At 41.6% G+C, this 24,131-nt stretch overlaps 1 protein-coding gene across 5 annotated transcripts in view; it reads left to right on the top strand.

Moving 5' to 3' along the window:
* DDR2 (discoidin domain receptor tyrosine kinase 2) overlaps positions 1–24,131 on the top strand; it is a 114,599-nt gene that overhangs the window by 31,767 nt on the left and 58,701 nt on the right. For 3 of the 5 annotated variants that reach the window (XM_039348983.1, XM_039348981.1, XM_039348980.1), the window contains 2 exons: positions 12,958–13,060; positions 14,324–14,555. In XM_039348983.1, coding sequence (XP_039204917.1) covers positions 12,958–13,060; positions 14,324–14,555 — 335 coding nt within the window. The remainder of the gene's footprint in view (positions 1–12,957; positions 13,061–14,323; positions 14,556–24,131) is intronic. The other 2 variants (XM_039348984.1, XM_039348982.1) reach the window with 1 other exon arrangement.

Genomic DNA, 24,131 nt, shown 5'->3' with positions numbered 1-24,131 from the left:
AGGAAAGCTGTTCCACTGGTTAATTGTCCTCACTGTTAGGAACTTTCTCCTTAATTCCAGGTTGCTTCTCTCTTTCCAACCATTGTTTCTTGTCTTGCCCTCTGGTGCTTTGGAGATTAATTTGACTCCCTCTTCTTTGTGGCAGCCCCTCAAATACTGGAACACTGATATTATGTCACCCCTGTTTCTTCTTTAGTTTAGACCAGCCAAACCCAACTCCTGCAGCCATTCTTCGTATGTTTTACTCTCCAGGCCTTTGATCATCTTAGTTGCTCTTCTCTGTACTTTTTCCAAGGTTTCAACATTTTTTTTGTAATATGGTGACCAAAATTGGTTGCAGTATTCGAGGTGTGGTCTCACTAGGATTTATAAAGCAATACTAATACTTTGCATGAACTTGATTCTATGCCTCTGTTTATACAACCCAGGATTGTATTAGCCTTTTTGGCTGCTGCTGCACACCGCTGGCTCATAGTCAAGAGATTGTCCAGTAGGACTCCAAGATCCCTCTCACAATTACTGTTTCTGAGCCAGGTCTTGCCTAATCTGTACTTAAACCTTTGATTTTTCTTGCCTAAATGTAAAACTTTGTTTTTCTCCACATTAAAATTCATTTTGTTGGAGAGGTCCCATTCGTCAAGATCTTTTTGGATCCTGAGCTCGTCTTTTGGGGTGTTGGCTATTCCTGCCAGTTTAGTGTCAACTGCAAATTTGATGAGTTTCCCTTCAATTTCCTCATTTAAGTCATTTATGAAGATATTAAAGAGTACTGGGCCTAAGATGGAACCTTGTGGTATCCCACTGCTTACTTTTCCCCATGTGGATGTAGTGCCATTGAGGACTACTCATTGAGTACGGTTTGTCAGCCAGCTACAGATCCATCTGGTGGTGATGTTGTCTAGCTCACCTTTTTCTAGCTTACTAAGCAGCAGGTTGTGGGCTATTTTGCCAAAGGCCTTATTGAAATCTAAGTATACTATGTCCATAGCGTTTTGCTGGTCTACTAATTTAGTCACTTTATCAAGAATGAAATAAGATTGGTTTGACATCACCTGTTTTTAATAAACCTGTGCTGGCTACTATTTATAACTTTGATTGCTTTTAGTTGTTCACAGATCTATTTTTGATTGTCTTTTCCAGGATCTTCCCAGATATTAATGTTAGACTGATTGGTCTGTAGTTTCCTGGGTCTGTTTCCCCCCCCCTGCTTTCTTAGAGATGGGAACCACATCAGCCCTTTTCCAATCCTCAGGTACTTCCCTAGTGCTCCCGGATTTTTGAAAGATATGGTGCAATGGTTCTGAGATAACATCATCCAGATCCTTCAGAACTTTCAGATGTAATCTGCTGTGTCCCGGTGATTTATATTGATCAAGGTGGAATAGGTGTTCTCTTACCATTTTCTTGCTTATTTTAATTTTTGTTTCTAGTTTGTCTTTTGCAGTGGTTTTTTTTTTTTTTTTTTTTTTTTGGTATGTTGGGCTATAATTTTTTTGTGTGTGAGGACTGATGCAAAGTATGAGTTAAGCAGCTCTGCTTTTTCCCTATTGCTTGTTACTTCCTTGCCATCTTCTCTCTTTAGTGGACCTACAGTTTCCTTGACTTTTTTCTTGTTATTAATATGTTGAAAGAATTTTTTTTATTGTCCTTGATTTCTGTTGCAAGTGTTTGTTCATTCTGAGCCTTTGTTTTCCTGACTTCATCTTTGCATGTTCTGGTCGTCTGCTGATAATCAGCCTTATTTATGTGTCCCTCTTTCCATTTTTTTGTACTTATTCTTTTTGTCTTTCAGTTTATTAGAGAAATCTTTGGGCAGCCATGCTGGTTTCTTCTTGAATTTTTTGTTTTTCTTTTTCAGTGGTATTGTGCTGAATTGATTTTTTATGATCAAATTTTTCAGAGTTTCCCATGCTTCTTGAGTTGTATTCCTCTTTAGGATTTTCGTCCATGGAATCTTTCCTAGGTTCTCTCTTAGTTTGTTAAAATATGCTCTTTTGAAGTTTAAGACTCTGGTTGGATTATTTTCTATTGCTTGTGTTTGCATTATATTGAATTTCAGTATGACGTAGTCACTTTCACCTAAGGTTCCGGCAACTTCAACTCCCTCTATCACTTCTTATTAGTAAGAATTAGGTCCAGTATAGCTTACTTCTAGTTTCCTCCTCCCACCTTTTAGATGATAAAGTTGTCGGCTAGGTTGGTTAAGAATCTGTTTGATATGCCACTTGTTGCAGAATTCTCTTCCAGTTGATATCTGAATAGTTGAAGTTTCCCGTTTTCTACTGTGGTATGCTTTCTACATACGTTTGTTAACTGGTTGGCAAAGAGTTTGTCTATTTCTTCTGATTGGTTGGGTGGCCTGTAATATACACCTATGGCAATGTCACTTTTTTCCCCTTTTATATTGACCCATACACATTCTGGAGGGATTTAATCTTTGATCACATGCATTTCTATAGATATGTAGTGTTCTCTTACATATAGTACAATTCCCCCTCCTCTTTTTGTATATCTATTTCTTTTGAACAATTTGTATCCATCCATCAGTAAATTCCAGTTATAGGTTTTATCCAACCAGGTTTCTGTAATGCCAACTATGTCATACCCACCTTCATGTATTATTGCTTCTAGTTCACCCTGTATGTTCCCTAAGCTTTGAGCATTTGAATATAAGCATTTAAGACCTTTATGCCTGTCCGTGAGTATGTTTCCTGCAACTCTTGATTGTTGTTTGAGTTTTTCCTTTTTCTCATCACTCCCTACCTCATTGTTTGATTTGTTTTCTTGGGATTTATGACTGGTTTTGTTTTTTTTTCCTAGAGATTCTAAAGATTGGTCACCCTTGCCCCTCAATTTTAGTTTAAAGCACTCCTGATGAGATGGGCCAGTCTTTTTCTGAGTACATTTTCCCTGTTTTCATGAGGTGCAGCCCATTCCTTGCCAGAGTCCTTCACATAGGAAATGTAGTCCATGGTCCAGGAAACCAAAGTTTTCTTGGTGACACCAACCCTTTAGCCAGTAGTTTATTTCTAGAAATCTTTTTTTCCTCGATGGGGGTTGGCCTTTTTTTGGGAGTACTGATGAGAACATTACTTGTGCTCTTAACTCTGTGGTGGTGAACCTATGGCATGCGTGCCACAGGTGGCATGCAGAGCCCTCTCTGTGGGCATGCACACTGTCGCCCCAGTCCTAGGCCTTCAGTCCAATCCATGAGCAACCTGCATCAATACCCACGGAGGATAAGATTTCTGCCCCCGCCTCCCCCAAGCAGTCTCTTCGCTGCCGCTGCCACAGTCCCGCCCGGCTCTGCCATTGCCATGCCACTGCCCTGCTCCGGCCCTGGGCAGTGCCTCTGCCCTGCGCAGCTACCCCACTCATACCCGCTCTGAGCCCATAATCGGCCTCCACACCGCTGCTGCAGTCCTGCCCGGCTCTGCTGCTGCCATGCCATTGCCCTGCCCCAGCCCCAGACAGCACCTCTGCCCTGCACGGCTGCCCCATTCACACCCGCTCTGAGCCCATGATCAGCCACTGCCGCTGCTGCAGCTGCAGGATGGTGCAGAAGTCACACAACAGGGGTATGTGTCCAGCCAGCTCGGGTGAGAAGAAGGTGGACTTCGTAGGGCTGACCCTGGCGCCCCTTCCTCAATGGGGCTCTGCTGATTGCCAACTCCAAGGGCGATGGTGGCAGCAGCAAACATGGCTCGATCCTCAGCAAGCCCCACTCAGTCATCAGTGGGAAGCCACCCAAGAGGAACACCTTCTACTGCAAGCTCCAGAATTTCCTCTACAACGTGCTGGAAAGGCTATGTGGCTGGGCATTCATCTACCACGCTTACGTGTAAGTAAAGGCAGCCCCGGCCAGCGGATGGGTGAGTGGGGAGGCTGCACCATGCCCAGCCCAGCCCAACCCAGCCCCAGCCAGCTATCTGCAACCTTCCAGCCACATCGTACCGAAACCAGCCGTTTGCCGCCTCCTGCCCAATGCCGTGGCCATGAGGCCATGGAACAAGCTGAGTGGCAGTAAGAAACCGGTATACCGGTTCCTTACCTCCACCCATCTTGTTCCGTGGCCTCATGGCAGTGGCATTGGGTGCGCCGCCTGAGGCGGAAAATGGCCACGCCCTGAGGCAAACAGCTGTGATGCACAAGGCAGCAAATGGCTGCAGCTGGAGGCAAATAGCCACGTCACGCTAAAACTGGCTGTTTGCCACCTCCTGCCCAGTATCGCTGCCATGAGGCTGTGGAACAAGCCGGGCGGTGGTAATAAACCAGTATACTGGTTCCTTACCTCCACCCGGCTTGTTCTGTGGCCTCATGGCAGCTACATCACGCTGAAACTGAAGGGCTGGCAGCCTGTGGCTGCTGATGGACACAGATGGCCCCCATGCGCTTGCTGTGTGCGGGGGCCGATGGTGTCAGGCAGCAGCTGCCCCTGCCTCACCTTGCCTTGCCCTGCAGCAATGGCACCCCTGTCCTGCCCCTGCCTCACCTTGCTTCACCTCCCTTGCCTCCCTCCTGCCTACTGTTCCACTGCCAGAGACCCCCTGGATCTGGCCACCACAGGCATCCTTCCCCACGAGCAACATTGAGGTGGCCACACCCACCCCAGCCATGCCCACCTAGTCTGCCATGACCACCGCAGCCACGCCCACCCAATGGGCCACGCCCACCCAATGGGCCACACCCACTTGGCACCCGACAATACATAAGTGGGCTTTGGGTTGCAGTTTGGGCACTCGGTCTCTAAAAGATTTGCCATCACTGTCCTAACTCCTTAACTCCAATCTCTCAATATTGTACTCAAGTTCTTTGTTGTGTCATTTGTCCCAATGTGAAGGAGGAGGAAAGGGTAGTAATCTGTGGACCTAATTATTTTGGTTAGGTTCTTGGCCACATCTTTGATTTTTGCTCCAGAGAGACAACATACCTCCCTGGATTGTATGTCGGTCTGCAGATGGCTGATTCTGTTCCTTTGAGGATAGAACCTCCTATTACCAACACTCATCTTCCTTTTTTGGGGGGTGCAGTCTGGGGTGATTTTCTGTTTATCTTAGGTGTGTTTGTTGTTGTGACTCTTATAGGAATATTTGCTAGGTGTCCGCATGTTTTCTTTGAGGGGGAGGTTGTGGGTCTGTGTATTTCCATCTAGGGGGAGAAATTGATTGCTCGCTTTTAATGGGGCTGCTTATGGTTGGGTTAGACTGGGCAGTAAGGGTTTGTTAGATGTATGCTACTTCTTCCTTTGATTGTTGTGTTTCCTTCTATGTGTGACATACCTCCATTTGTTTTTCTCCAAGGGTTTATCAGTAGGGTCAAATCCTCTGGGAGTGATTTGTTCATTATTTGGTTTGGTTTGGGTATAGCTTTCTTATGTAGGTTGGAGTTTGGCTAGAGTTGCCACTAAATCCCTTACTTTTTCCTCTAGTAGTTCACATAGTTTATATTTAATTTTTGTATAATTTGGGTGTTCTTTGGGCATAAGCACATACATGTATTGCATACCACAATAGTATCAGTGCCTGTTTCATGAATTTGTTGTTTGAAAATCTCTCTTTTTGGTTGGTGGATGTGCTTTGCTGTTAGCCTTGTTTCTACCTTCTCTGTTCTAGGTAATTATGCCTATTTTTTTCCTATCCCTTTTTCTGCCTGTTTGTGCTCATTCTTCTACCTTGTTATTTATTTAAACTTTCTTACTATTATGTTAGTTTTATTTATCCTTTTCTTCCCTGTATTTTTTAAAAGTTTTTGAGCTCCAATTCCTCCCTACCTTATTATTTAAGATTTGCCTTGTTAAGATTTGCCTCTTTATTAGTCCTATTCTCCCTTGATTTCTAATGTTCTACTCTTGTCCTTATTATTTGCCTATTTATTTATCTTTTATTTTCTGTCCTGTATTTATTTTTATTCTTTACTGGGGTCTTCCCTCCCTTCCTATTGGGACCTCAAACTTAATTGTTGCCTTCACTTCCATTGTTTGCTGCTCTGGCCTCTTGTTGTTTTCTCTGCCAGCTCCATTCTTTCGATGCTCCTGTGTTTTCAGCCTCGTCTTTTCTCTGGTCAGGCCTCTGTTCAGCTTTCCGGTCAGCTCAGCTCCACTGTCTAGTCTCCTCCTTTCAGCCAGCCACTCAGCTTTAGAGATCAGAGCTCTCTAGCTTGATGTGTCTCTGTTGTTGTTGCTGCTGCTGTTGCGTCTCTGCTGCTGCATTTCTCCCCTCCACAGATCTTGCCACCACCAATTTCTCACAGCCGACAGATTGCTCTAGGCCCTTTGTCCTCTGCCAGACCAGATGGGCTGCCAGGCTAACAGGAGGGGGGGTATTGATCTTGCTGGGGAGGGAATGTTGATCAAGTCCTACGCAAGTCCTCCAACTGGGGCAAGTCACTGAGGTGGGCTGCAGGGCTGGAAGGGTGCAAGGAGAGAGCTGTGTAGTCGGGCTGCCTCTAGTTTTCTGGGCCCTGGGTTGGACTGCCTGGCTGCCCCCTCGAACCTGACTGCCTAGATTGAAATAGAGGTCTAGGCAATTACTGAATATACTGTGACCAACCGGTTTACTGCTTCCAACAGTCTCCCTTCTTGTCTGCTGTTCAGCTGCCAGTTTGCTGCTCTCAGTTGCCTGTTTTTTCCAGCGTCGGGCTGCTTAATTGGGCTCCTGAGCTGGATCTCTTGTTCTCTGCTGCCGGCTGCCTCCGACTCCACGTGCTGCAATTCATTTGCTGTACTCCTGTTTGCTGGTGTTTTCCTCCTTACCCCAATTTCTTCTTTTCCTTTATCCTTTCTATCTTCCTTATCTAACTTTCTGCTTCTTTTTTCTTTCTTTTTCCCCTCTCCTACTACCTTCCTACTTAGTTTAGTGACTTCTCTCCCCGTGATCCAATACTGCTTCCTACGCTGCCACTATCTTGAAAGCCTGTTGTCAGGCATCTGAATGTAAATAATGTGACCAATGGGAATGCTGCAACAATGTAAGTGTGAAAAATTGTCACAAATCACTTTTTAAGTGCTGTTGTAACATTGAGTGGTCATTAAGTGAACTGTTATAAGTTGAGGACTACCTGTACACATCAGGTTAGAAATGGGATGGCTGTCTGCTAGTACATAGGCTATTTTTATAGCAGAGTTTAAAATATGCCTCTGTGTTTCAACACAGTGCAAAAAGTGTAAGAACATATTCAAGGGGTAAAACATTTACACATAATTACTGGTAATCCTTGCTTCCCCACTACCTTGTTTAGCTACAACAGTGTTAAGAAAACAACAATTTTGCAACCAATGCTTACATTTATGTCCACTGAAGCATATTTCAGTCACATGATTGCCATCTGTATGCTTCACAACTGGTTTCCAACAAGCATAGTTATTGGAGGATGCAGCCACATGATGTCTCGCTTAATGACTGAAATGTAAATGAGGTTGTAAACTCATTGCAGACTTGATGTTTCACCTAGTGACCATGACAATTAGCAATGGAATTGCTAGTGCCAATTCTGGTCACTGAGCAAGGACTACCTATATAGGAAAAACATGCATATGAGAACAAGGTGGTTTTAGGAAAGGCCTTGTATTTGACTCTCTAATTTTTTAATCATATCAAAGTCTCTGACAAAAATATCTTTAGAACTTTCATAAATTATTCATCAGTATTAGAGTTTTTCTTTTGCCTTCAATTAACAGAAAAAAGGAAAAGAAAAGTAAAATATTATATAATGGCATCTCATACATATACTGTTTATGGATATATAGAATTTTACTAAAAAGATTTGTTGTTATAAGAACCAGCTTTGCTTCAATTTAGTATAAATAAAAGTGTCTATGTTAGCTTATCCAAAACAATAATTCACAATTAAATTTGGCTTGTATTGTATTATGTTCTTACAGAAAATGATTATATATTCAAGGGACATTGAAATTTGTATTTTACTTCTGTACTTAAGTATATATATTTAAGGTAAGTCACAGTATAAATGATAAGATGGAATCTTCCATTTTCTATCTTGGAAATTGTGAAATAGTGGCTCTTTCAAAACAGAGTAGGACTTCTATTTTTAGTCAACTGCTCAAAAAGCAAAATGATATTGTTTGGAAGAATAAGTAAAATTTTAAATGATCTCTGTTTCATTTCTTTAAATATCAGTTTTTTACATCCTTTCTTGCAAAATCCATCTTTCTGCTTTCTGCTTCTAAGTTGATGAAAAGAATTGATAAGATTATTTCATTATTAGGCAGTTGCTTCCCCCCCCCCCCCAGAAGAATTAGTACTCAAGTCTCGGATGGACAGATTTTTCAGGTGAGATGGCTGATTTATTTTAGAAACTTCAGAACAGATTCCCAAAGAAAACTCCAGGAAGCCAGTTAGGTACCAGTCAACTTTCTGCAGGGCAGGCATCTCTTTGATATATAGCACAGGCCAAAATGCATGGAAGAAGTGAGCTTCCTAGAAATATGGTTCAGAACAGTTGAGAGCAGAAACTGGAAACAGTCCTCCCAGGTTCTGTTGTAGAGGTAAAACTTCAGTATGAAAATATATCTGGCAAATGATGGAGACATCTAAGACATTGATTATGGCACAGATGAAAAATCGATCTAATAGTTATCTGTTTTTTCCATTTTGCATCTTGATTTTACATAACATGTCTTGGTTTTTCCCTCCCACATGTAACTTTTAAGCATTGCCCTCTGTCCATTTAATAGGAGATAATTTTTCCTACTTTTATTTCATTTTTACTAGAGAAAAAAATCACAAAAGAATATATCTCAAGGTACTAAACAAAATTAATTTTATTCATTGACATTTAAATCAATGCATTTAAAAAGAAAAAAAAAAAGGAAATTGAGGGTATAAGGATAGGAAACGTGCTAACATTTCCCCTGGAAGAATGCCTCTGTTCCAATGTGTGGATTGTTTTGTTCATTATTATTATACAGCCTTGTGAAAAGATTCAAGAAAAAGATTTTTTTATGTTAAAGTGTATTGATCTTTATAAGATTAAATGATGAATCAATAAAATGTCAAAATTTATTTAGATTAAGACAAATTTAAAAAAGAATCATTGAAAATTATGAAGCTCAGTTCTGAAAGAATAGCAAACAATGCAGTCCAAATACAGCAGTAATTCAGAGTGAACGGAAGATCACCTTTTGTTGTCATCAATTTAAGTCTTAACTTCTGTTCAATACTTAACTGTGTTAAGAATTGCATTTTTAAAACTTTGCTGGTATTGATTCTAAAGCATACAGCTCTCTTATTCCCCAAATAGGTGCTCTATATGAAAGTTGTTTTAAAAGAATATCTTTAGGAACATTCAATTACAACAGGTACCCTAGGAAAAAATAATCTAATATTTGCGTTTGAAGTTTGCATAGCCCCAAAGATAGCCCACTTAGAGTGCAATGTTCAGTTACTATTAGCTTAAATACTTTCACTAAATACAGGTGAAACTCGAAAAATTAGAATATTGTGCAAAAGTTCATTTATTTCAGTAATGCAACTTAAAAGGTGAAACTAATATATGAGATAGACTCATTACATGCAAAGCAAGATAGTTGAAGCCATGATGTGTCATAATTGAGATGATTATGGCTTACAGCTCATGAAAACCCCAAATCCACAATCTTAGAAAATTAGAATATTACATGCAATCAATAAAACAAGGATTGTACATAGAACAATATCGGACCTCTGAAAAGTATAAGCATGCATATGTACTCAGTACTTGGTTTGGGTCCCTTTTGCAGCAATTACTGCCTCAATGCGGCATGGCATGGAAGCTATCAGCCTGTGGCACTGCTGAGTGTTATGGAAGACCAGGATGCTTCAATAGCGGCCTTCAGCTCTTCTGCATTGTTCGGTCTCATGTCTCTCATCTTTCTCTTGGCAATGCCCCATAGATTCTCTATGGGGTTCAGGTCAGGCGAGTTTGCTGGCCAATCAAGCACAGGAACCCTTTGCAGATGTTATGGCTTAATTAGCTGATTAGAGTGGGACACTTTGAGCCTAGAATATTGAACCTTTACACAATATTCTAATTTTCTGAGATTGTGGAGTTGGGGTTTTCATGAGCTATAAGCCATAATCATCTCAATTATGACACATCACGGCTTGAACTATCTTGTTTTGCATGTAATGAGTCTATCTCATATATTAGTTTCACCTTTTAAGTTGCATTACTGAAATAAATGAACTTTTGCACGATATTCTAATTTTTCGAGTTTCAGCTGTATTTATATTCCTGGATCCACTGCATCATATGAAAATCTGTCATCTAAGCTTTTCTTATGCTTAGGAAACACTAGGTTTTTTCATAATTAACAGATAAACATTTGTCTAAACAATAATTGAAAATTGTTACAGTCTTCCAAGGTTCAGTGGAAATGTATTCATCTATGGAAAGTAAGACAATATGCATATTTAGAATGACCTGAATAAAAATACTTTCAAAAAGATGAAAAAATATGGGGGTTTGTATTCAAGTCTTGTCAGATTCCTGAATGACAGAAACATCTGTATCTAATTCCAAATGAAATACCTCATGTAGTTTTTAATCAGAAGATGAATGAATTTAATAGTATTACATTACGCTTAGCTGAAACTTGTTAAATAAAGATTACTTTTAAATAAGTAAAAGTAACATTAGATCTTCTACTCTTTTACAGAATGCATATTTCTCTTGCTGAATCTGCAAATGAAATTTGCAACTGGTTTTAACAAGTCCAAAGAGTTTTCTGTGATAGTCTTTAAGCATTATTAATTTCATGTAAGTTTTGGATAAATAAAGTTTTATTTTATTATTCATAAGTAATGCGAACACATGCACATATTAGAATTTGAAGCTGTGTTATGCAAGCATGACTTCTGCATATATTATATATTGCACAGAAAGGTAAATGAAAACATTTAGAATATGGTTTCTAAACGTTAAGCCAACAAATTTGTGGGAATACAGAGAATGCAAAGAAGGGGGAACTCAGAAATTAAATTTACCTATATTGTTTTTAGGTGTGTTTTTCCTCTTTTTCTTTTTCTTCTATTTTAAAAACTACCACCCAAGTGGTGATATGGTCACTAAACTCACATATTTATACTTTTTTTATCATCATTACTGTAGAACCTTTATTAATGTTACATTGTGTAATAATTGATAGCCTCAATAACTATCTGTTCATTCATAGATAATATTTTTCTTGGATTTTTATTGGTGTTTGTAGATCTGTTTTACGATTTATCTTTTCCAGTATCTTCCCGGGTATTTTGATGTTAGGCTGATTGGTCTGTAGTTTCCTGGATCTGGTTTTTTCTCTCTCCCTTTTTTGAAGATGGGAACTACATTAGCTCTTTTCCAATCCTTTGATAGTTCCCTGGTGCTCCAGGATTTTTGAAAGATATGGTACAATGGTTCTGAGATGACATCTGCCAACTCCTTTAGAACTCTGGGGTGTAATCTGTCAGGTCCTGGTGATTTATATTCATCAAGATCAGACAAGTGTTCTCTTACCATTTTTTTTTTTTTGCTTATTTTAACTTTTATTTTTAGTCTGTCTTTTACAGTTATGTTTTTGGTAGGTTGGGCTATAATTTCTTTTTTGTGTGAAGACTGATGCAAGAATGAGTTAAGCAGCTCTGCTTTCCCTCTGCTGCCTGTTACTTCCTTGCCGTGTTCTCTCTTTAGTGGACCGACTGTTTCCTTGATTTTTTTCTTGTTATTTATATGTTGAAAGAAACTTTTTTTTAATTATCTTTGATTGTTGTTGCAAATCTTTGTTCATTCTGAGCCTTTGCTTTCCTGGCTGTCTTTGTAGATTCTATCTGCTTATATTCTACCTTAGTTATGTGTCCCTCTTTCCATTTTTTATACTTGTCCTTTCTGTCTTTGAGTTTATCAGAGAGATCTTTGTGCAGCCATGCTGGTTTCTTCTTAGATTTCTTTTCCTTTTCAGTGATATTGTGCTGGACTGGGCTTTTATGGTCATATTTTTCAGAGTTTCCCAAGCTTCTTGAGTTTTTTTCCCTTCTAGGATTTTCATCCATCTCTTTCCCAAGCTCTCTTTGAGTTTGTTAAAATCAGCTCTTTTGTGTTTGCATTATATTGATTTTATTTTATATATTATTTTATATTCATTTTATTCCCAATTTTGAATTGTGAATGTAATTGTTGCTTCCTGTTGTTTTCTTTATATTTTATATTATATTCTTTATATTATATATTTTCTGAATAAATTCCTTTATATAGCTAAAATATGGTGTGACTAATTTTATAATGCAATTTCTTATTAAAACCTTTCTATGCTGAAGATTGCACAACTTTAAAACCACCATCAAGCAAGAAATTGCTGGATTCACACACATCAAAAGGTCATCTCAGAAAGTCCCAACAAGCACAATGAGTTGTTAACACATTATAATTGTTATTTGAAAAGGTATTTGCAATTTGTCTCGCATGTAATTTGCTTAACTAACCTATCTTCCCTTCCCAATCATCCCAAATTTAAATACTGCATCAGTTTAGCATTTTATACATCTGATGGTGAGCTGCAACTTACAAAAGCACATGCCTTTAAGTAAAATGTGTTAGTCAGAAAAGATGCTGTCTCCTGATTTTTGCCACCTTACACCATCCTGGCTGTGCTGTTACAGTTGCTATGCTTTGTATTTCAAGATTGGCTCAACCTGTATTACTAAGTTCTATATTTTGGGCAATAAGATCCCCAAACCTTTTCCTTTCTGTTTACTGAAAGCTGAGCTGAATAGAGCTACTCTGGATAAAGCAGCCAATTCCCTCCTCCTTCTAACTATACCAAGGTTAGAAGTCTGGCCTGATTGGTAACAGCCTATCAAAAGTACATTTTATTAGGAAATTTTTGAAAGAAGAGGGGGTCTGCCAGGGAGGTTTAAATTCCCACTACCCATTTATAAGTGAACGATATATCTTCCTATCTTCTTCCTATCTCTTTTTCTGCAGCTATCTGTCGCTACCCCTTAGGTATGTCAGGTGGGCACATCCCTGATGAAGACATTTCTGCTTCAAGCCAATGGTCTGAATCCACAGCAGCCAAGTATGGAAGGTAAAAATGATAGGAACCTGGGTGTCTTAGCCAACTAGACTGATGTACCAGATTGCCTGCAGCTATAAATGTCTCTAGTTAATTCAGAAGTTTTACAATATGGTATCCAGAGAAATGGTTAGGGTTAATGTTATGATAAAAAATCAGCACGGCTGGACTAATGACTAACCATGGTTTAAGCCAGGGGTCCCCAACCCCCATTCCATGGACCAGTACCAGGCCATGGCACGTCAGCAACCGGTCTGTACAAACAAGCAAAGTCCCATCCGTGGGGTGCAGGCAGCACACAAAACCATGCTCTCTCTAATCCGTGGAAAAATCTTTCTCCACAGAACCAGTCCCTGGTGCCCAAAAGACTGGGGTCTTCTGGTTTAGGCCCCTCAACAAATATATAGAGTTTTAAAAAATTACAAGTTATCTTTTGGCTTAATGTTTGAATACTGTGAATAAAAATGTAGCCCTTGATTATCAGCATCATTATGAATGAAGGAGATTTGTTTTCTGAGCTATAATAAAGTATTTTTCTGGTTTTAGGATGCCTCAGTCCTCTTTACACATATTCCCTATAGACGCTAGATACGAGTGTTGTCATGAAACAATGTTGCATTAGATATATTTTGGGGAACCTGGCAAACCATGTGTCCTACTTGACTTTATTTTGTTTAAAAACTTTCAGGAACAAATAAAATGGAAGCAAACATGATACAACAGAAAGCACTAATTTCAACATATAATTAACATGTCATATTTCATCAGCTTCAGTTTCATCCTGCATACTTAAATCTGGGGCTTTACATGTTGTTTTAGAAATTTCAGTTAATTTAGTTTAAGAGGCTAAAAACTCATTGTCTCCTGAGTTGTTTGCATTTTTCTGCAATTAGCTGGAATAAGTTGAAAATCATTCTGAGCATGCATTTGGACAACATACAGTAATTGGACCTCATGATATTCTTGTAGTTCTAGACTTGTCAGTTGATCTCACATTTCAAACTAGGGTTTTAGTTCCCAGTCTTGTATGTCTTGATATGTTTCTTTCATCAACAACACCATTGTCATGAGTTCATGCTGAATGGGATTTGAGAAACTTGGGTCATATGGATAGAAAAGCACTGAAAAAAGAAGTTCTGGAGCCTGCTCTTCAGATAATAAGGCAACAAGGTAGTTCAACATAGTTGGCAATGCATAGAGGCTTGAAAGATAAAGATATAGCTTTGAGATGATGGACAACAACAGTGATTTTTTTCCTCCTCTGCTTTTCCTTAGGCTAGGATCAGAAGATGGTGATGGTGCATGGTGCCCTGAAGTCCCTGTGGAACCTGATGATCTCAAGGAATTCCTGGAGGTTGATTTACATGAGTTGCATTTTATCACCTTAGTAGGGACACAAGGCCGGCATGCAGGAGGTCATGGCAATGAATTTGCTCCAATGTACAAAATTAATTACAGCCGGGATGGCACCCGCTGGATTTCTTGGCAAAACAGGCATGGAAGGCAGGTAAGAAAGAAAGAGAAGGAGATTGTAGATTCTATTGTAGATTCTATCTACAATAGAAAGTCTGGGCTGATCTATGATCACTATTAACTGAAAGTAACTGTGAGGAGCTGTTTGAGTTAACCTTATAAAGGACAGGCATAAAGAATGTACGATGTTGCTTAACTAGTGTGTCCAAAATTTACTGAGTAAATGCCAAATGTTCATGGCACAATTGATATGTTTAATCCTTGGCTTGAAGAAGTGAAATACTTTTATCTCATACTCAACTTTCATCATGGAACGGGAGTGGGAGATGTCTTTAGAGGGGATTCAAAAAAGTCAAGATGGTGTCATGGGACAAGGAATAACCTTGAGATATATGAGGAGGAGCAGCAATCAAGAAACGTTCCAGATTTTTCTGCCCTGGATTCAAATAAAAGAAATCTGAGTCCAGGGCAGAAATGTAAACTGACAGAGCATCTCAAGCAAGACCCTAATTTTCACCAAGATAAATGGAGGGAGGAAGTACATTCAGACTTGTGAGATTTTGTTACAATAATGTTATAATAAAAGTAGGATTAGCATGCATAACTTTAGTTCCCTAGACTAGCCTAACTCAAAGAGCTAACAGATTGTGCCCACAGCCATGTGATCAAAGTTCTGCCCTGTTTGCACATGTAAAAAGGCAGGGTACCATCTTGACATCTCTCTTTCTCTCCCTCCCTCCCTTCCTCCCTCTCTCTCTCTCTTATACGCACACGCACACACACACACACTCACCCTGCAAACATTTCTGCCATCCCCATTTCAAAGTAGAAAGGGAGCCTGGTTGGATCCAAATATTAATTCATATAATATGTCTGTGTCGACTTATTTGCCTGTTCTTTTTGTAATTAGTAGTCTGTTTTATTCACACTCAACTGTTATTATTCTAGCACTGAGAATTGTAGATCTGACAAAATGAAAACAGCCTAATTTTCAGTATGATAGAAAACCTATAATTCAATCATTCCACTTCAGACCACAGGAATTATTTGACTATATGTTTTAACAAAATTCCTGTCCTTGGAATAGAAAAGATGCAAGATGTTCTCCATAATTTCTTTGAACCAAATTACTTTTTAGTTCTATTTGCTTCATAGTGAAAGAACTATAGAGAAGAGCACTATCAAATGGGCAGTATATTAGATTTAAGAAAATGGTGCAGGATAGAAACAAATAATCTAGTGTTTTCTAGATATTTTAGATTTCAACTCCCATCAAATGCAATCGCTATGAACAATGGGAGAAGTGGTCTAAGTAGTTCATGGCACCAAGTTCTTGCAGAGCGCCGGAGTTAATGAAAATATCATGTTGGGTGGGGATTTTATTAATCAAGCAATCTCCTTGTACCTGTAGTTAAAAAAATATTCAGATTAATTATGGGTCTCCTAATGTGCACTCTGGACTTTCAGCATGACAAGACCAAGTTATAAAAAATTTTCAACATTCTGATAAAGCTGATAAAAATTCTCAGAACTGGAAAATGATCCAATTCATGTGTAATGCTAAGAAAATATTTATTTAATCTATGTGATTCCAACAGATTAAACTCTTTAAAAGAACTTCGAGGCATTGTTTATCTTAAATAATCTTTTATTCGAGAAACAAAGTATCGGCACTATATAGTTAAAGCCAAAAACTGAATTCCCCTCCCCTAGGCACAAAGTAGCAAGGCACAATTCCCTCCTCCAATTAACAGTCATAAATCACATTCCCCAATTAGCTTGAAGTAGGGCCTTTCTCCCCAGCTCTCCAGCCCACCAAATCTTTATCAGGTCTGGATACAATAACCTTGATTCCCCCGGCTGAATTATTGTTCTTATGACTAACTGGACTCTCATCCACATTCCCCCCTCCCAGCATCATCTAACTCTAAAAGTGAAAGAGAAAAAATGGCTACATTTCCATGTATTGTCGAAGCAAGAACATCTGATGTTAGTAGCGTTGACATCTGGCCCGCCTTACAAAAAGGACAAATCCTGTAATGTAAACAAAAGCACAGGTTAGGGGTTGCTTCTTGGTTTATTAGGGTGTTTCTTATAGAACGTATTAATGAGTCTGTCAGCTTTTACATCGCTAGACTTTACCCAGGTGGCCTTAGACAACAAATATCCCTTCCATTGCACTGAGTACTGCAATTTCTCCTTAAAAATTCTAGAATCAAGGATACACTTTACTTCATAGTGCACCTGTCCTGCCATCATGAGGGCTCCGGGTGCCTTCTTAGGGGGAGGTCTTAAAGTGGAACCCTGAAAAGGTTTCAACAGGCTACAGTGGAAAACAGGGTGAACTTTTCCTAAGAGTTTAGGAAGTTTTAATTCCACTGTGACTGGATTAATGATCTTTACAATGGGGAAGTGTCCTAAGTACTTCAGTCCTAACTTCTTTTTTTATAACAAATTTTTTATTAGTTTTCCAGTTTTACAATTGAATATTTGGAAAGCAACATGGTGATTGGGTTAGTCAATAATTCAATAACAACATCTTTAGTACGTATCACAGGTTACATCATCTAAAATTCCTTCTCTGTTTCACTTAACATTTGCTATAACATACTTAAGCTAGTAAATTTCTAATTATATCCAACTCAGTTAAAACATTTATCAATATATTTTGCTTATACATATCCATATCCTGTTTTTAAGTTTTACCTAATTTTAATATTTAATTGTGATATTTCAATTTAACTTTTACTATCCATAGTATTTAATTTTCGGGTAGCCCAAATTTCCTTTATTTCATTACATAGAAGTTATACTATCTAAAATAAACATATTACTTATGTAGATATATTCTTATTTTATTTCATAAACATTTTCTATTTCTCATCCTAGTATATTACCACAGTAATAGAGTATCCTTTATTATCTCAAATCCATGATCTGTGTTATCCGGGCTAAACAATAATTCAAAGCCATTTCCTAATGATTAATTTTCATTTCCCTTATAAATCTAAACCTTCAACAGTAAGCCAATTAGTCCTTTATTTTTTATTATTTTCCAACAATATTTAAATCTAATAATCAAAATTTCCTTCATCTCAAAGTCTCCCTTTAGTCCATTAGTTGAAACTTTAGGATCCTCTCTAATAAATCAAAAGACCCCATTTTTTAAATCTAACTCTAGCTTTCTTTTTATGCCAACCAGGCTTCCATACCAATACTTTTAAATCATCAGATAGATCTCCCTTCATTCTTGTACATGTTACTTGAACTAAAGGAGACCATCTAATTGTCAATTTTCTAAAGAAACTGGCCCATTTATAATCATTAAGTTGTTGCCCTAGTGACACAGATCCCCGTATTTGCTCTAGCACAGCGGTTCTCAACCTGTGGGTTGCGATCCTCTTGGGGGTCAAATGACCCTTTCATAGGGGTCGCCTAAGACCATCGGAAAACACATATTTCTGATTGTCTTAGGAACCGAGGCACCACTACGCATCCGTCTCCGCATGGCCTCCTCCGCTATTTGCAGAGAGAGAGACAGAGAGGCACTTTTGCTTCCCTTCTCTTTCTGTCTCAGGCAGACTTACCTCCTGCAGGGCTCCTGATTGGCCCTGCGCAGGGGAGCCCCACCCCCTGGGAGGGCCAGGGCCTTGTGGCCTTGGAGCCGCCTGAGGAAGCCCTGGGATCCCTGCTGGGAGCGGCCCACTGGAGGCGCCGCTGAGTGGGCCAGCCCTCCCACAAGCCCTGGCCCAAGGGAGACCAGCCGCTGCGATTCCCAGCCAGCCTGACCATTGGCCCCACTGGCCGGGAAGGCATGCCGGAGTCCAGGCTGCCAGGAAGGAAGAAGGAGATTCAGCAAAGGTAGGAGAGGAGAGCCTCCTCCTGGGGCCTGGTGCTGGTGGCGGCTTCCTTGCCATCCTTTTCCTCCCCTTCTTCCTCCTACTGCCCCCAAAACAGCTCGGGTGGGCACCGGGGCAAAAGGGGTGCCTGGGGGGAGCAGCCAGGCTGGCAGAGGGGTTGACAGGGGCCACACGGCACCAGCCCCCACCACGGCTCCATCGGATGGGTGGAGGGCGAGGCTGGGTAGCGTGGAGTCCTGGCTGGGATGGCAGCAGCGGTTTTCTCGCCCTTCTCCTCTCCTTCCTCCTGCTGCCCCCCAGGCGGCTCGCACGGGTGCCAGGGCAAGAGGGGTGCCTGGGGGGAGCAGCTGGGCTGGCAGAGGGGCTGGCGGGCTGCACGGCACCAGCCCCCACCACGGCTCCATTGGATGGGCAGAGGGCAAGGCCGGGTAGCACAGAGTCCCATCTGGGACGGCAGCAGCGGTTTTCTCGCCCTTTTCTTCTCCTTCCTCCTGCTGCCCCCCAGGCTGCTCGCGTGGGTGCCCGGGCAAGAGGGGTGCCTGGGGGGGGAGCAGCCGAGCTGGCAGAAGGGTTGGCAGGGCCACATGGCACCAGCCCCCACCACGGCTCCATCGGATGGGTGGAGGGCGAGGCTGGGTAGCGCGGAGTCCTGGCTGAGACGGCAGCAGCGGTTTTCTCGCCCTTCTCCTCTCCTTCCTCCTGCTGCCCCCCAGGCTGCTCGCGTGGGTGCCCGGGCAAGAGGGGTGCCTGGGGGGGAGCAGCCGAGCTGGCAGAAGGGTTGGCAGGGCCACATGGCACCAGCCCCCACCACGGCTCCATCGGATGGGTGGAGGGCGAGGCTGGGTAGCGCGGAGTCCTGGCTGAGACGGCAGCAGCGGTTTTCTCGCCCTTCTCCTCTCCTTCCTCCTGCTGCCTCCCAGGCGGCTCGCACGGGTGCCAGGGCAAGAGGAGTGCCTGGGGGGAGCAGCTGGGCTGGCAGAGGGGCTGGCGGGCTGCACAGCACCAGCCCCCACCATGGCTCCATCAGATGGGCAGAGGGCGAGGCCGGGCAGTGCGGAGTCTTGGTTGGGTGGCGGCGGTGGTTTTCTCGCACTTCTCCTTTCCTTCCTCCTGCTGCCTCCCAGGTGGCTAGTGCGGGCGCCGGGAGGAAGAGGGGTGCCGTGGGGGAGCAGACAGGCTGGCAGAGGGGCTGGTGGGTCACATGGCACAGCCCCCACCATGGCTCCATCGATGGACAGAGGACGAGGCTGGGAAGCGATGGGAGCGGCGGGAACCCCCAACGATGCAGCAGTGGCCAAGAGAGAGAGGAAAGAGAAAGAGAGAAAAGAGAGAAAAAGAAAGGAAAGAGAGAAAGAGAGAGAGGAAAGAGAAACGGGGAGAGGAAAGAAAAAGGAAAGAAGGAAAGAGAGAGGAAAGAGGGAGAGAGAGAAGAGAGAGGAAAGAAAGAGAAGAGAGAGAGGAAAGAGAAAGAGAAAGAGAGGAAAGAGAGAAAGAGGAAAGAGAGAAACAGGAAAAGAGAGAGGAAAGAGAGAAAGAGAAAGGGAGAAAAGAGAGAGAAAGAGGAAAGAGAGAGAGAAGAGAGAGGAAAGAGAAAGAGAGGAAAGAAAGAGAAAGAGAGAGGAAAGAAAGAAAGAAAGAAAGAAAGAAAGAAAGAAAGAAAGAAAGAAAGAAAGAGGGAAAGGAATGGCGCTTCTCCAACCAGGCTGGGTTTAGCCGGCGGAGCGACCTTCCTGCCCCCCCCCCAGCCAGCTGGATGGGGGGTTGGGGGTCACCACAACATGAGGAACTGTATTAAAGGGTCATGGCATTAGGAAGGTTGAGAACCACTGCTCTAGCATATTTGTCTTCCATTTGATCTGGTCTTCTTCCTCAGGTTTTGTCTGGTTTAAGTAAAAAGTCATGTCCAATTTTGTAGTTGTTGTTTGATTGTCTAAGTTATCAATAAGCTGTATTTGTTGATTTTTAATGCCCTCTGTCTTGGTATTACTTTCTTCTGTTTCTGATGTTTTTTGAATTGTAGGTTCTTTAGTTGCAATCAGGGTTTGATTGTCTAAAATTTCAATAGATTGTACTTGTTGATCTTTAAAGTCCTCTGTCTTGTTATTAATTTCTTCCGCTTCTGTTGTTTTTTGGATTGTAAATTCTTTAGTTGAAATCAGGGTTTCACTTTGTAGATTTAAACTGGCACCTTTGTCTTTCAGTCTAGATTTAATTATCTCAGTAGCTTCAAGAATTTTTTCAAGTAAAAGTTTATAATTAGCCAAGATTTGTTGCTGGTCCTCCTCCATTTCTGGCATGGTTATAGGTAGTCCTTTAGTGAAGGCTATTTATTAAGCAAAAGTCAATAAGTATTCACCTCCACAGTTCTTAAAAAGCAAGATGATGATGATGATGATGATGATGATGATAATAATAATAATAATAATAATAGTAATAATAAAGTTGGAAGGGACCTTGGAGGCCATCAAATCCAATCCCCTGCTCAGGCAGGTAACCTTATACCATTTCGGACAAATGGCTGTCCAGTCTCTTCTTAAAAACTTCCAGTGTTGAAGCATTCACCACTTCTGAAGGCAGGTTGTTCCACTGGTTAATTGTTCTAACTGTCAGGAAGTTTCTCCTTAATTCTAGATTGCTTCTCTCCTTGATTAGTTTCCATCCATTGCTTCTTGTCCTGCCTTCAGGTGCTTTGGAAAATAGCTTGACTCCCTCTTCTTTGTGGCAGCCCCTGAGATATTGGAACACTGCTATCATGTCCCCCCTCGTCCTTCTCTTCATTAAACTAGACTAGGGGTAGGTAACCCAAAACACTCGAAGAGCCACTTAGACCCGTTTCCCACCAAAAACAAAACACCGGGAGCCGCAAAACCCTTTTGATATCTAAAATAAAGATAACACAGCATATATCCTTTTTTACCTTTATTATAGGTGTGTGTGTGTGTGTGTGTGTGTGTGTGTGTGCACACACACACACACACACACACACACACATACACACACAGGTAAAAAAAGGATATATGCAGTGTTATCTTCATTTTAGATGTCAAAAGGGTCTCTCTCTCTCCCTCCCTCTCTATCTGCCCTTGGTCTGCCACTCCTCTTCCCCCACTCTCTTTCTTTCTCTCTCTCTCTCTTTCCTCTCTCTCTCTCTCTCTCTCTCTCTCCCTCCCTCTCTCTCTCTCTTTCTGTCCCCCCTCTCCTATCTGCTGCTCACCAGGCAAGCTGGCTTCAAGCTGTTCTCCAATAAGCTCAGGGGTAGGCAACCTCGGCTCTTTTATGACTCATGGACTTCAACTCCCAGAATTCCTGAGTCAGCCTAGCTGGGCTAGCTAGCTCTCCTGCTCTTCCTGCTTCCTGCAGAGATGCAGCAAAAGGAGGAGCTCCGCCCAGTAAGCTTTTCAGCTCCTCGGAGAACACTGTGAGTGCACTCTCTTTTACACACACACACACACACACACACACACACACACACACACAAAACACAAACAGAGAGCGAGAGAGAGAGAGAGAGAGAGAGAGAGAGAGAGAGAGAGAAGCAGGGAAGCGCAATTGCCTGTCTCTGTCTCTGTCTCTCTCTGCAAAGGCAGAGGAGGCTGGGAGCCACAGGGGAAGGCTCAAAGAGCCGCATGCGGCTTCGGAGCCGCAGGTTGGCAACCTGTGAACTAGACATACCCAATTCCAGCAACCTTTCCTTATATGTTTTAGCCTCCAGTCCCCTAATCATCTTTGTTGCTCTTCTCTGTACTCTTTCTAGAGTCTCAACATCTTTTTTACATCGTGGTGACCAAAACTGGATGCAGTATTCCAAGTGTGGCCTTACCAAGGCATTGTAAAGTGGTATTAATACTTCACATGATCTTGATTCTATCCCTCTGTTAATGCAACCCAGCACTGTGTTGGCTTTTTTGGCAGCTGCAGCACACTGCTGGCTCATATTTAAGTGATTGTCCACTAGGACTTCGAGATCCCTCTCACAGTTACTACTATTGAGCAAGGTACCCCCTATACTATACCTGTACATTGGTTTTTCTTGCCTAAATGTAGAATCTTACTTTTTTCACCATTGAATTTCATTTTGTTAGATAGTGCCCAGTGTTCAAGTCTGTCCAGATCCTCCTGTATCCTAAGCCTTTCTTGGTGTTGTGTGCAAATTTGATGAGTTCCCCATCTATCCCCTCATCCAAATCATTGATGAAGATGTTGAAGAGCACTGGGCCCAGAACAGAGCCCTGGGGCACCTCACTACACACTTCCTCCATGTAAATGCGGTTCCATTGAGGACCACATGCTGAGTACAGCCGGTCAGCCAGCTATGAATCCATCTGGTGGTGATGCTGTCTAACCCACATTTTTCTATCTTATCAAGTAGTAGGTTGTGATCTATTTTATCAAATGCCTTACTGAAGTCCAAGTAAATTATATCCACAGCATTCCTCTGGTCCACTAATTTTGTCACTTGGTCAAAGAATGCAATAAGATTTGTCTGGCATGATCTGTTTTTGACAAACCCATGTTGGTTTTTAGTAATGACTTTGTTTGCCTCAATGAATTCGCTGATTCATTGTTTGATTATCTTTTCTAGAATCTTCCCAGGTATTGAGGTCAGGCTGATAGGTCTGTAATTTCCTGGATACACTTTCCCCCTTTTTTGAATATGGGAACTACATCAACTCTTTTCCAGTCCTCTGGTAGTTCCCCAGTGCTCCAGGATCTTTGAAAAATATAGTTCAATGGTTCTGAGATCACATCTGCCAGTTCCTTGAGAACCTTGGGGTGTAATCAATCTGGTCCTGGTGATTTGAACTTATCTAGGCTGGACAGGTGCTCACTTACCATTTTCTTGCCTATCTTCTGTTTCTATTCTGTTTTTTATGGCACTTTTTTGATAGGTTGGTTTGTTTTTTCCCTTTGTGTAAAGACAGATGCGAAAAATGAGTTAAATAGTTCTGCCTTCTCCCTATTGCTTGTCACCTTCTTGCCACTTTCATCCACTAATGGACCAATCATTTCCTTCACCCAGCTATCCTCTCAGCTTTTAATCTCTTTTAAATAATACCAAGGACAGATCTGGGCTATGAGCAGGTCTCTTTTTGTCAAGAATATTCACTTGTTGTACCAAATTTTGCCATAAGATGTCCTCAATAGTATTTAAAAAATTTTTTCAAATCCCAGGCTAGGTTTTTTCATCTTTTTTATGAGTAGATAGAGTAGCAAGCCCCCGTGAGAGTAGGAAGTTTTTGGGTCCCAAAATATTAAAAAGAAGCAAATTCAATTATTTAGTTGTTCTTTTCAAGGCTTTATTTCCCATAAGTAGTCAGAGGCCACCATTTTAGAGGGTGGGAGGAAAATGTTCCCTTCCCTCTCTCCTCACAGGGGGAAGAAATTTCAAGAAGCTTTTTACATGAAAAATACTTGGGGTACAAAGAAGGTAGGATCTCACCCAATTCCTCTGCGGTGTTTTCAAAGTGCTTGTTAGTAATTTTGGCCTTGGCCGGTAGCGGCATAGTGATGGGCCATGTTAATGGCCAATCCTTTCCCCATCAGTTCAAAGAGCTGCCCGGGATCAAACGGGAGGGCTGCCACTCTTCTGTGATCACTTGGAGGTCCTCTTCACGCTCATTGCCCCTCCAGTGTGACTTTCGACCCTTTTCAGGGTCCCCCAGTGGGAGAAAACCAGAAGGCGGAGAGAGTGATCACTCTGAACGTCCGCCAACACCACGATCGCAAACCGGAAGCCGGTCCTAACTTCT

The sequence above is a fragment of the Crotalus tigris genome, unplaced genomic scaffold, assembly GCF_016545835.1.
Source record: "Crotalus tigris isolate CLP2741 ecotype Arizona unplaced genomic scaffold, ASM1654583v1 scf7180000018217.1405312, whole genome shotgun sequence".
Lineage (NCBI taxonomy): Eukaryota > Metazoa > Chordata > Lepidosauria > Squamata > Viperidae > Crotalus > Crotalus tigris.
This window is presented reverse-complemented; position numbering and strand designations above follow the sequence as displayed.